Genomic DNA, 14889 nt, shown 5'->3' with positions numbered 1-14889 from the left:
GAATAAGTTGGCTGTTCAGGGCAATATAGTGTACACAGAGGTCTAACATCCTACTAAATTGAGAAAGACTGATGTTAAGACAAATCCAAGGAAGTTAACTCAAAGACCTTAATCTTGATAACTATATATTTCCTTAGATTATGTGAGAAAAAAGGATCTAAGGCTGCACAAATAGATACTCAAAAGCATCAATAAGATCCTTTCACTTTCATCTACATCCCATTCAGGTGACGAACTGGAAAGCGGACAAAGTGTTTACTCTATAACTGTACCATGTAGTTCCATCCAACTCTTTTATTTATGTTTAAATTTCTCTATTTTATTTTATTTTTTATATATCCAACTAAATAAATTAGAGCATGCTTAAAGCGTTTTTCTAACACAGGAAAAATTGAGTGTAGAGTAGTGATACATGATACTGGGAGGACGCCATATCAGTTGGTCGAAAATGGAGTCTTTATGCCATGCGTTTATAACCACTTATGATATTAACTATAATATAAGACAGTTTTGAAATAAAGGTCCTTAAAAAGGTGTTGTTTCAGTTTGATGTTTGCTTACAGAGAACAACCGCTACGCCCCGGTTAGCCAACCTTACACACATCTTACTACCAACAAAGATTCACAAGATATTTGAATGATTTTGCATACTGTTCCAATAAAATAATGTAAAGTCTAAATATTTCAGGAAAATTTGTTGCTTTTTATTTTAGTTATTGAATATTTTTTAAGAACACTGGAGTATTGGCCTGTCGTTCTAGTCCACCTCTACTGTATATAGCACTACTTTCTTCAGTTGAGGTCGAATTATTTTGAGCCAGATTGAGTTATTTCAATTTTCCCTAACTTTTCAATAAATTTTTCTTTCCTTTTCCTTTACAAAGAATTTTGCGACTGACAGTTGAAATCTTGATATCATTTTGTGGTTGTTATATTGATCAGATGCTATCGTGGTTTAAAAACAAAAATATTCACAAAATGTTCCCATGGCAACAAATATTTATAAATATGATAGCTCAAGTTCTCTAGAAAGGTGCTATATAGGAATCTCACATCTCTTCTCTACGCAGATAGGATATACACTGCTGGAGTTTTCCTATACATTATACAAAGAATTATTTATATAAATCTCTCCATGTATCAAATTATGAGTTAAGTTGTAGACATTGTAGCAATCGAAACCGTTATTACGTACAAAAGCTCGAAAAGTATATAGCTACTTCATTTTCTAATTCACTGTTGGCGTTAACATTGAGTAATATTTCTAATCTAAATTGCTACACTTTAGGGATGCATAAAATATGCTGCGTTGCCATTACTATAAAATGCACACAAGAAAATAAAACACTAAGTTTACGATTGTATGGAACATATGTCTCAGCAGATTAACATGATATCCGTGAAATTTTAATGAATTCATTCTGGGGAAAGATTGCTGAAAATTATTTTGATGCCTGGTGTGAGTTCACTTTAGCAGTAATATATTTCCTCTTCAATTAAATCATATTTTACAATTAGGTTTTCGGGTATATCGTTATTAGGAAAATACTTAAAATTCAGTTAAGTAATGAATTGTTTTAAGAGAAGTTTCAGTAAGATAATAATAAAAATAATACATTTTTCCTCTCTTCCTAAGCTTTTCTGAAGATTCTTTAAGAATACTGAGAACAGATCCCCTACACTTTTTTTCCATGATGCTCAAATATAATTCAAAATTTTCAATCTTAAGAGGAATCTTCCTTATAGTGTTTTGAGAGCTTCTAACATTTCATCCAACATTTTAAAGAATACTAGCTCATAGTTTCATTGAAAAATATTTAAGAAATTATTCTGGTTAATACAGTAATATGAGCAATTATAATTCCTATAGGCTACTGCTAACACGACAGTTTTCATAACTGACTGGCGTAACTTCCTACGAATCTAGCTCAGTTTTATAGTTCAACGCTTCTTGCAGTTATAATACAACCCTTACTGACAATAATTTTTCATATATTTTCTAATCTATATTTAGGATTACTTTTCGATATCTAGAACTCATATTTTTTGCGTTATAACACCAGGAAATGAGTTGAGTTGTGCATATGTATTTTAGTTTTTAGTGACTCATTTTCATAACATATTCTCTTGGTATTATTATTTTGCTATCACTATAAAGCTAAGCACTTACGGACGTATTCTACAGCTAAACTTAATTATAGTTTATGTAACTTTTCCACAACTATAACTCAGTTCTAGCTTGGATTACTTTTTCTACTGCTATCCCTCAGCATTTACTGATACTTTCATTTCAATAACATTATTTCACTCATATTTTAAGTATATAATCTTTACAGGTGCACCCAGGAATTTTTGCACTCAAAAATTTCTCGGGGTATTATTCTGCACCCGAAAAAACGTTAAGAAATTGTAAAATTCTTCCACCTATATTTCAAAAAGAAAAGAAGGAAGAAAGAACAGATAAGAAATAGAACTAGCATGTTTTTATACGAGAAAGAGTACAGATTAAGTGTAAGATCAAATTTTTATGCTACATCAATCATTTTTCTGTTAAACAATTATAATTTTGTTATTGAGGAAGTGTACAATTGTATGTTGAGTTGAGAAGTTTTGGGAGTTCAGACCCGGTGGAACCCCATGGGTACACCCCTGAGTCTTCGTGAAAAGGTCAGTAAAAGCTGATATATAACAGTAGATAAAGCTCAACTAAAATTCTGTTACAGTTGTGGAAAAATTACAGTAACTATAACAAAACTATATAGTGACAATAATAGTGATAGTGTAATTTGTCATTTAGTTTTTGTTAGACGTTAAAAGCAAACAAAATCTGTTGATTACGTCGCCGAAGATTTTTGCAAAGCAACCGTTGAAGAAATAAAGGAGAACAAAGGGATATATGATGGAAGATGTCAACATGTTCAGTGTATTTGTTTTTTGATTATTGCAACCAACGACATTACAACATTTTCCAAATAATTATCAATTTCTTTTTATTTGTCTCAATGAAGCGGTAGAATATACAAACCACTTTTTGGATTTATACAATATATTATATTTGTGTGATTGCTTGTAATTTTTTGCTCATGTATATATATATATGTGTGCGTGTGAAGCTCATTTTATTTATTTGTTCATCTCTCTATGAACAGGGTTACAACCCATTTCATCTAGCGTGTTATGGAGGGCATATATCCGTCGTAGGTCTATTGCTGAGTCGATCAGCAGAGCTCTTACAGAGCATCGATAATCATGGAAAGACAGGACTTCATATTGCGGCCACCCACGGACGCTTTCAAATGGTTGAAGTGCTTTTAGGTCAAGGAGCAGAAATCGATGCGAAGGACAAGGTATGTGAAAGACACTTGCTAACATGTACTATGTCTCTTGTATGGATTATCTATATCAAGAATGAAGTAACCTCAAGGATCTGAGAAAATAAGAAAATCTAACATAATAGGTATAGTACTTTATTTTCTTTCATCGTGTTACAAATCTGGAATTTTTTGTTTGTGTTTTAACATCAGAAGATAACCTAACATTCTGGAAAGATAAAATATCAAGATTTCGTTTTTACCTCTTTTATAGCCAGAGAAGTTCGTAACAAAACAGTTTTAGATAAATTTTATTTAAAAATGAAGTACTAGAGATATTGGTTTATCTATTCTACAACAAGACGAAGTAATTCAATAGATCTTGAACTTGATTTTAAGAAAAATAATAGGGCTATAATAATAGCTATATTTTTTCTATAACAAAAATTGGATATTCTATTTGTAATATATAAACATCTCGGTGTGTGAGTAACGTTAATAGGCAAAATTCGAATCATTTAAGAGTAACGGGTTTCATAAATATCTAGGTGAAATATTTATACATTCCATATCCTTATTGTAAATACAAGATGCAGAAATAAAGGTTTTAAGCTTTTTGTGGTATGATCATCCTAACAGTAACATCTAATTGATAATCCAGTTCTTGCCAGACCAGGAGTTTTCATGGAGCCCAAACATCCAGTGGATTCGAGCTTCTGCACAAAGCTTCAAGTGCAATTTTCTATGTGGTGCTTGTTTCTTGAATTTTGTACGAAAATGTCTCTGCTCTATTACAACAGTCTCTGTTCGTGGGAATTCCATCACACAATACGTACGTTCTACCTCGTAGTCTTCATTTGCATTGTTAACTATTTACTTAAAAACTAGCGCCTCTAGTTGCTTTGAAGTAAACTACAAACACAGGCTATAAAACATATAACTTTCCTTTCTTCTTTGTTACAAATTTTGCTTTGGTCACTGGCGGCTCCAGGGAGGATACAATGGATACGGCCGCACCCTATTGTTTCACGGGCGTCAGGGTGACATAAAACCAGAACATAATTAGAAATGTTAATATATGCAGAAATGTTCGCATAGCATTGAAAAATTGATACCGTACGGCTCTCATAGTGTTCTTTTGTAAACCCCGACTGTTCATCTTGGTTTCTTTAACATGCACAAACATTTTAGATACAAATAGAGGGAAATTAAGTCAATCTTACTTCAACGGAGGCAAAAAAGAAAGGTAGATTTTTTCTGCGTAGAGTGTAAGATGGATAGTAATATTTTGGAAATGAGTGATTTAGGAATAATAAATACTAAATCATAACTTAACTGTCGTCCTTCGGAATAGTGTGTGTAAAAACTCGTATCATATACTATGTTTAGTCATAACGAATACAAAAGAAGCTAACAATATAGAGTCATTAATAGTTTCGTTAGAAGAATCTTTTTCACTAGTGATGCATATATCGACCACAATTTTAAAAAATCGTGAGCACCTTCGTGACTAAGCGGTTTGAGTACGTACCTTTGTCATGAGAGACCCGGGTTCGGTTCTCGGCAGAAGCTCATGTGGTTCAGATTCCACGTTAATCAGTAGGTACCGTCTTATATAGCCTCGCTGCTGAAAGGGACGTTAAATTCAAAATCAATTCAACTTAAAATTAAATCGTGTGTTAATGATACTGTATAATCAAACTTATAAAACAAGTGATATAAGAACAAGACACTACATATCGTCGCATAAGAACCAAATTAACATAACTTCATTTTCATAGGTTTTGCAGGTGAGAGAACAAAAATATAATTTTCTTAGAAAGATGTTTTCGACAAGTAGAACAGATGGCATTACGTTCCATTTACACCAAGTTGGGCTTTCAAAATTGTCCAAACATGAAGAAAACGAAAACAGCATTTTTGGAGTTACGTTCCTCTGATTCTCGTGTGACGATATAAAGTTGCTTGAAGGAAAATAACATAATACATTATATAATAAAGGGGAAATCCACAAACCAATTATTATACAAGCTATCAATTGAGAACGGAATATCAGGAAATTTTTAAATATTGAAATTGAATGTGAACAAAAATAGGTTATGAACTTACATAGAGATAGGTTTGATTTTGGACTTGCTTTGCTTTTGCAGCAAATTGTGTATTAGTCACGTCTTTGGTAAAGTATTGCAATATATAGAAGATGGTGTGAAACTGTGTAATCAATTTTAATTCTGATCAAATATTAGAGGAGAGCACTGTTTTGCTTATCGTATCCCTTGTTCACGAATCCTGAAATCGCCGGTGATAGTAGTTTCCGTACAAAATAAATACACATCATTCTTTTTAAATATCCCTGTATAATGAAAAGTGTTTACGGACCGTGTTAAATCGAACTTCCTAATTTATAGTACCTGCATTCACTTCTGCAGGAGAGTATATAGCCGATTGGACCGATTGCTTCGAATCCTAAGGGGGGCCTCTGTGCTAAAATATAATCTACCTCGGTTGTCAAATATGTACATACAGCAAAACATTGCTTTTCTTAGTAATCCCAGTGATTCTAGCATCTGGAATAAGAATTTTCTTGCAAAACTTAGTTGAAATAATCAATGCAGCAAAGACATTTGAACAGTGGTGCAATTTTGTCCATCGAATTTGAAATTAGTAGGAGTTTGAATTTAAGCAAAATTCTAAAAGACTTCACAGGGGAAAGAGTCAACAAAAATGACTTTAATAAAAATTAATAATAATGACTCATTTATAGTTTATGAATCTTAAGAGATTTTTAAAATTTTTAAAAAATAATTTGTTTACAACAGTATACTTAAATTTTTCACTTTTTATCTGAAGTAAAATACAAATACGCTATATCTTTGTTTTCAATAAATCAATTCACAATTACTAAAATAGTGGTTTATTATTGTGACTATATTTTTCAGAGGTGATATACAAATATTCTTAGCTACTTGTAGACTTACTATATGTAATTTTATAGCCGACAAGTCAAAATGATGAACTCGATTTCAGAAATGCATTCTGTGAAATCTAATAGACTTATGTTATTGTGAAACATGCGCTTCGAGAGGTTAACTTTCAAAGTTTAATTCCCATACATTGTTTCTATTCTCTATCAGTAAAGTCAACAGCGAGCAGTTAAGGAAAATGGCGTTGACTGGAAAACAGAGACCTTTTTGTGTGCTTGATTATCACATAAACAAACCTGTGGTTAGGGTGCAAACGGCATTTCTGAACGAAATATCGGAGATATTCACCTACAGGGAAGCCCATTGAATATTTCTCAGAGATTCGGACCATGCATCACAGCAGCCATTGTTGATATTGAGCACAACATGCGACAGAAGTTTTGACAAGAGATATACTATCGGTTTGACTTGCGCCATGTTACGCGAGGTGCTCTCATAGAACACGTGTGATATGTTTCAAGAAAACTTTGACAGTTTACCTTCCTTAGTACATGTCTCACAATAACATATGTTTCATAGGTTTCACAGAAGAAATTTCTGAAATCGGGTCTATCATTTTGACTTGGCCTGTGTTAAAATGTATCTTATATCTGTTTGATCTATTAACTTGCACGGACTTTTCAAGCGTACATATTTATTGTTTTTGATTCCGCTGCAAAAATAATATATATACATCCTGTAGACCTTGATGCAAGTACGCTGAGAATGTTAGGGCCAACAAAATTGTTCTCAATTAAGTCCCAAACTTTCTAAGGCTGATCCTGCCTCCTGGTCCCTATTAGCGAATCCGTATCAATTTTTCCTGTCTGTATCGACTAACTCGTATGTTTAGATTGCATTTTATTTATATTTCACTTCACAATTAACAGAAACAACAACAATATATCGGTATGAATCTGTAGTTTTGTTTTGTTCCGTGATGTTCATACATCATGCAGTGAATAACATTAATACAATTAATTATTTCATTCATTGACTTGAAAAGTTTTGTATTTGTCCGCCAGCATTAAAATTGCTAAACAAAGTGTTTTCAGTGTGCCTCAATCCAAAAGAGCTACATCATTTTTAATAACGTATTTATTGCTGTTTTAACAATTTTCCTCTAGAACTAACCAAATACCTGAAAATTTTAAAAAATATACACACTTTGAAATATAGTTTAGAACAAAATTAGTTGTGTGATTTTTTTCTCTCTTTTCATGTTTGAACATTTTTGCATCATTTCATTAAAAACAAATTAGCTAGGGTTCGTTTTTAATTAATGATTCAAAAGTAGGTTGTAAAAACGATGCTTTTCAGAGCGATGAAAATTGATGTGAAACCACGCAGGTTTTTTTCTTTATTTCTCTCTCTCTCTCTCTCTCTCTCTCTCTCTCTCTCTTCTCTCCTTTTTACTCATACACGTATGTTCATTATCAACATGTGGTATACATATATTTTAATGTAACTAAAACATGTTTATCTCTTATTTTCTTTGCATGTGTGTATGTATTTACACATACTAATAGAATGGCTGGACTGCATTGCACTGTGCTTCTCGTGCTGGTCACTTTGACGTGGTGAAACTCTTAGTAGAAAGCGGTGCAACGCCCAAGGCTGAAACTAACTACGGAATGGCTCCTATATGGTTTGCCGCTGCAGAAGGCCATTACGATGTACTCACGTACCTTATGCACAAAGAACATGACACATATGCCTTAATGGAAGATAAAAGGGTAGGTACAAAGTTTCTGCATTTTTTTTTTCAACAGAAATTCCTACAATATTTACCGTGTATTACATCCATACTATTGGGTTCAAATCATCTGTAAAAATACGATAAATCACCTCCATTAGTTAAATTTTAATAGTTCAAAATTCATAATACTTCGGATTCATCTCGTTTCTTCGTTCAGTTTTACTACTTTGTTTTTTCGCCGAGAGATGAATATTACTACTTCAGATTTATTGTTCCTTTTCTTTTTCAAGAAAGAAATGTAATGCATTAAATAATAAATCTTCACTATCCCTATTTTACTATTTTCTCTTAAATTAACAGGGGATTGTTAATTACCTAGGTATTTGACTCTTTATAGATGTCTTCCCGAAGTCTAAAATGTCCCTTACTGTTTCAAAATGAATTTAAAGCATACATTTAATTTTGCTTAAGCACCATTAGTAGCACAATCACTTTCAGCAACGATTATGGGTCTGGTACTATACACAAAGTACTCAACACTTCCTTTATCCAAAATACACTTCAGTAAGAATTATATAACTCTGTGTAGCTAATTCTTATCAAAATTTATTATTGAAAAAAATCAAATAACACTAAAAATGTATCTTTGGAAACTTCTGAATCTGTCAAGAATACATACATTTTTAAAGTGATAACCATTCGTATGAATCAACTAAATCCCAGTTTCACTTAGAAGTCCAACACTTACAAATGTACAAACAGTTTCTTGTTAATTAGTGCATTAAATACCAATACATGAATTAGAAAACTAATGTTTGCTCAGTAATCGATGCAGTAACTAATAAGCTTTCAAGAAGCGGATCATGTGTGTTGCTTCCAAGGTATAATAATAAATAAAATCCTAACTGAACTCTAGACTAGACACATATATTATATCGTAACTAGTCAATTTAATTCTTGCTTGTAGAGGAGACTGAGAAAGTTCGGAGTGAAACACTTACCAGCATTTATTTAGTGAAGTGAAGCTAACTTCCTCTATGTTCAATAATACTTCATGTATCTCTGGCGTTTGTTTTCAGACAGTTACCAAGCAAACAATCCCCTTTACCTTTAATCTTTCAATTCTGTCTTCGGTCTTTTTTTCTCCCTTTTTCCGCTTCAAATTTTAGTAAACAGAACGGTTTTCGAGATTATTAACTACTAACCTGCTATCAAGAGCAGTTTCTTTTAATGATAAATTAAAATTATCAATAAGGAAAGTTCTTTCTTGTATATCAATGTTGCTTTTAACCTATTCTATAGCTATAAATAGTACCGATATTAGATTTTTGATTTTACTTGTGTGCATAAGCACTAGCCTGCAATAATCTATGGAATAACATTTTTATGAAGTACATTAAGATTTAATCTTCGATGAAGTGAAAACTTTATGAAGTACATTATTCATAATTTTCATTGAAGCAAACATATTTATGAAATATATTTATTTGTAATCTTCGACGAAGCTAAAACTTGTATGAAGTACATTAGTTTGTATATTCGATGAAGCAAAAAATACGTGTGAAAAATATAATTTGTAATTTTATATGAAGCAAAAGCTTCTATCAAGTATACTAGTTTGTAATCTTCGAAGAAGTAAAATTTTTTTATGACGAACATTAAATTGTGATCTCTCTTGTGGCTATATGATTGGCGTATGCACCTTTGATGCAGAAGACCCATGGTTGATTCCTGGTGGGAGTTTATGTGTCTCGGATCCCTCGTTAAGCTGCAGATCTACCTTTCATATACAATAGTCTCGGTATTGAAGGGGACAATAAACTTCAAATAAACCAACTTGCCAACATTAGTTTGTAATCTTTCATGAACCAAAAGAATTATGAAGTTCATTAATGTATATTCTTCAATGAAGCAAAAACGTTTATGAAGTTCATTAATTTGAAACCTTCCACGAAGCAATATTTTTATGAAGTACATTAGTTTTAGTTTGTAATCTTAGATGAAGAAATACGTATTTTTACAAAGTACATTAAGGCATAAATGTGTGCATATGGAGCAAGAGGGTCAAATACCCTTAAATGTTTTGGGACCATAGGAACATGTTATTGAACTCTATACAGGGTGATTATAATGAGTCCTCAGATTTGAAAGGGCTGTATTAGAAAATGTGGAACACGTACAGTAATAAATGACGCATGAAAATATAGAAAGTTTCCAAGTTTCAGACATACTGTTACAACTGTTCCATGTTGCTTCCTTTCGTTGCACGACAGTTCTACTATGTGGTAGTACCTGAATGCTCAAACATTTGAATTGGGTGACGTGCTAAAGATGCCTTAGTGCGTTTTCCATGGCCTCTTAGATCTCTTCTGACAGTTTGTGATTTTTTTCCCTCTGCTGGCATGTGAAAGACACAGAATATGTGCCTTTACTACCAACAGCGTAAGCCTCAGAATTGCATTACAACTGCATTTATGATCATTAGTAGGAATATTCGAGAGCGCGTGTGCGGAGAACTAGACTACTGTATAGATATGTGTCGTGTTACAAAAGGAAGTCACATCTGTACATTTGTAACAGTATGACTGAAAATTGTACAGTTTTTATATATTTTCATGTATCATTAGTCACTGTATGTCTTATATATTTTTTTAAACAACTCTTTCAAACCCTATGAATCATTTACTTGTATTTTCACACTACAATTTCTTTCTTTTTTTTAAAAAAAAATCATACTTTTATCTGGAATAACTCAACTTTTGGGACACTAAAATCAGAAATACGGCTATATGTATAATACTTAAATATGAATAATTATATTATTGTATTTTGTATCGCTAAAAATCTTACGCATTGAAAACCATGTACTACAGCAATTTAAATAGTGAAAGAAGCCAGCAGGTAAACAGCAGATTTATCAATACACTTTTACTAAGCATCTTAAACTCATTACTAGCAGCAAATACTAAAGAGTTATTCTTATTCTTATTCTTATTCTTATTATTATTATTATTATTAGTAGTAGTAGTAGTAGTAGTAGTAGTAGTAGTAGTTGTAGTAGTAGTAGTAGTTGTTGTTGTTGTTGTTGTTGTAGCAGCAGCAGCAGCAGTAGTAATAGTAGTATTAACTGACAGTTGCTCGTTGCATTACTAATGCAACATGAGTGTAGATTGAATGTTAGAATAATAATAATAATATTAAAGTAAGGGATATGGTATCTTTACATATAGTATCGATCATCCAATCCTTTTTACTCCTTTAATTTTACTTGGCTCTAAACTAGTATTTCATCTCTTTTATTCTATTCACAGAAACGTAATACTTTGGTTAATGATCGAAAAACTACTATTAGTAAGGTAATATAATGTTGAGCATTTCCTTTAATATTAATTTACTAATTCAAATAACATTCTTTTAATTTTTCAGTTTGTTTATAACTTGATGGTATGCAGCAAAAATCACAACAACAAGCCAATCGAAGAATTCATTTTGGTCTCTCCAGCTCCTGTCGATGCAGCAGCCAAACTTTCCAATATACTCATAAATCTCTCCACAAAGGTAGGTAATATATTGTTCTTCAACCATATTGGAAAAAAGTAAAGAGGTTATATATACAAAGATTTCAGTAAAGAATCTACCTTATCTCTATTGATTTAACATCACTTGACTCACCTCCAAATTTCTAAAAAGATATTTTTGTTTCTTTTTCTCTTTGCTTTTCAATATTTTTACCTCTCGGAAAAAGAATCGTTTTCCAGTACTAAGTTATCTAATTCTTTCAGACACTCCATTTGAATTATATATTTCTCTCACTAATTTTATCAGACCATCTATGTGGTATTTGTTTCCCATTGGGTACATGTTTATATACAAACAACATTTATATATATAAATAGTCAAACAGTTTAATTTTAATTTTTGCGGGTATAAAATTACATTGTTCTTAATATATTGTTATCATACGTATATGAACAGTCTTAAGCCGTTTCAATAAAATGCTACTCTATCGAGGTAAGGACGAGTTACCTAGGCCCTTCCTTGATTTCATTCGTAAAAAATCGATTGTTGTTGGCATTTCTTTATGTGTTTTCAAATCTCGTATGATTCATTAGGCCCATAGCTAGGGGAGGACAGGGAGGCTTCTACGACCGCTTTTAAACTTTGAGATACTTTCTTCAGATACGTAAATATGTCCAAAAAAGCAGGCAATATTTTTTTACAGTCAAGAAAATGTTTCGATTTATTTATAGGACAGAATAAATAACCTAGTTTAAAATTTTAGTATTTCCGGCACATTGTTCCTCCGGGAGAAAATGAGAGTTCTTTACTTTTCTCAACTTCACTGTTCTGTTAACATGGAGATTTCTGTCCTTACTACCTTTACAATGATTACAGAAGGAAGGATAGATTTAGACATTTTTTGTCTTTAGACATCGAAGTGTTTTGCCTCGATTAAGTATTTCATTTAATGTGCTTAACTAGTTGTCCCGATAATTCCTTCTTTCTTTCTTTTTCGTTTCTTTTCTATTTCTTTTTAATGTAATTTTCAGATAGTTTTTTTTCTTTCACAGGAGCCATGCTTTATCTTGTATTTCATAGAAATAGCATTAATTTGTAATTAACTTTCAACCTTTAGAAGCTGTTAATGTCACACTAAACTATACTATACCAGTAATCGTTCACCATACATAATTAGTGTACTTTCTACGGGTCTGTGTTCTATGTACATTAGTATATTCAAATTTTCAGGTATGCTAGTGAATAGTGCTTATACAAATAAACATCCTCTTCAACAAAACACCCTTCCTACATTCAAAAGATGTTACTTTGGTCCCTATGTGCATGGCATTGACAGTGGTATATACCCGAAGAGTGAAACTTGTTCTCAGAAGAATGCTAAAATTAGGCGAGACAAACGTTTACAATCCTGTACAATCCTGTGATAACGCCTTAACTGTAATTTTCGATACATTCTTTATACTTTGTGTCATTATACATAAACCAGAAGCATACAAAATGTAAAACATAAAATTGAACTAACAGAAGATACTCACATAAATAAGATGGGACGGGACAAATACAGACATTCTAAGAAGGTACTGGTATCAAGGATGTCAGAAGTATAATAGTACATGAGAAATTTAAACCTCAATAAATGTTATAATCTTCTTCTTTCCCCTATTTCTATGTGACACACAGTGAGTATGATATTGTGGAGAATTGAGGGACTTTTCCGTGAATTTCAGAGAGTAGAGAAAAGATAAAACTATCAACTTTTATCTAGCGAGATTTACTAATAGTTCTGTGTTACTTTTCCCTTTTCCTTTTTCCATTTTTATTATAATATCAAAATAATTATTGTTAGAAATGTCACTGTGAAAGTTTGGACGTACAATTAAAGTCCAACAAAAATCCTTGAATTAGATATTAAAGAGAACATTGTCTTTTCTAACAAATATTTTATTTATTGAACATAGCCTGTCCTCAATTTTTTAGACACTATAGTAATCTCTTCAAAAGTATTCCCCTTCATTTATTTCATTTTCAGATACTATAATACTCTCTTAAAGAGTATCGTATCACTTTCACACACTATAAAGCTTTCTTGAAAAGCATTGTTCTCTAATTATTCCAGCATGATATTCTCTTGCTGTAAGAATCATGTTCTGATTCTTTTGCAAAGGCAATGCTTGATTCTATGTTTCTTTGTTCTACAGGAAAAAGAGCGAGCCAAGGACTTGATATCTGCAGGCAAGCAATGTGAGGCAATGGCAACAGAGTTACTAACATTGGCAGCCGGAGCAGATTCTGCAGCACGTATCCTCACCGCCATTGACCGTCGAAATATTGAATTTCTGGACGTGTTAATTGAGTGCGAGCAGAAAGAGGTAATAGCCCATACAGTGGTTCAACGTTATCTGCAAGAACTGTGGAGAGGAACTTTAACATGGGCAGCTTGGAGAATCCTTTTACTTTTTATGGGATTTCTAACCTGTCCTCCAGTTTGGATTGTGTTCACCTTGCCACTTGGCCACAAGTTCAACAAAGTTCCCATTATAAAATTTATGTCGTACCTGACCTCGCACATTTATTTGATGATTTTGCTTATGTTTACGGGAATAACACCTTGGTATCCTGTAGTTCGACCTACGTTGGTGCCTTATTGGTATGAGTGGGCTTTGTTAGTGTGGTTATCAGGACTCTTATTAGCGGAACTCACGAACCCTAGTGATAAAAGTGGACTTGGGTGGATCAAAGTGGCGCTACTTATGTTTGGAATCTTCGGTGTGGGACTACATATTTTAGGACTTGTTATCGAGCGACTTTATTGGCCTACCTTGATGTATCTGCGAAATCAGTTGTTTGCTATTGCGTTCCTTCTTGCTTGTGTACAGATTTTAGACTTTCTGTCGTTCCATCATCTCTTTGGTCCATGGGCTATCATCATTGGAGATTTGATGAAAGACTTGGCAAGATTTCTTGCTGTTTTGGCCATCTTCGTGTTTGGTTTTTCCATGCATATCGTTGCACTCAATCAACCGTTCAGGAATCAAACACCAGAGCAGGTGGCTAAAAACAAACCTGTCTTGAATGTCACGTACGCTTTTGCTGAAGGTAAGTCGTTTATCAATTGAATGGCGAATTAATAAGAGGAAATAATTCTTGCATAAATACCAAAAATACAATATACGATAAATATTATTATATAAATATTATCTTAAAAAACAATAAAATATATCAGTACCTGATTTTGGTATTGTATTAAATCTATTTATAGTTGACGTATTGATCAAAGGAACAGATATAGTAATTTTTGCCTTGAAATTATACAGAAAACCGAAGAAGAGCAGCTTAAATTAATATTTAAATTCAAGTTTAAGTTTAGACTAATGTAATATTTTACAAGAAAATAGTT

The 14889-nt window shown here is 32.4% G+C and overlaps 1 protein-coding gene across 2 annotated transcripts in view; it reads left to right on the top strand.

The window, feature by feature from the left end:
- nompC (no mechanoreceptor potential C) overlaps positions 1–14889 on the top strand; it is a 603429-nt gene that overhangs the window by 569655 nt on the left and 18885 nt on the right. Inside the window, exons 17-20 of one of the 2 annotated variants that reach the window (XM_081759152.1) lie at positions 3150–3347; positions 7804–8010; positions 11400–11531; positions 13691–14571. In XM_081759152.1, coding sequence (XP_081615278.1) covers positions 3150–3347; positions 7804–8010; positions 11400–11531; positions 13691–14571 — 1418 coding nt within the window. Of the gene's footprint in view, positions 1–3149; positions 3348–7803; positions 8011–11399; positions 11532–13690; positions 14589–14889 lie in introns of both variants that reach the window. The other variant, XM_081759151.1, reaches the window with a different exon arrangement.

Source organism: Thermobia domestica, chromosome 5, assembly GCF_964235325.1.
Source record: "Thermobia domestica chromosome 5, izTheDome1.hap1.1, whole genome shotgun sequence".
Classification (NCBI taxonomy): domain Eukaryota; kingdom Metazoa; phylum Arthropoda; class Insecta; order Zygentoma; family Lepismatidae; genus Thermobia; species Thermobia domestica.
The sequence above is the reverse complement of the archived record's forward strand: the minus strand, read 5'-3'. Positions and strand labels throughout refer to the sequence as shown.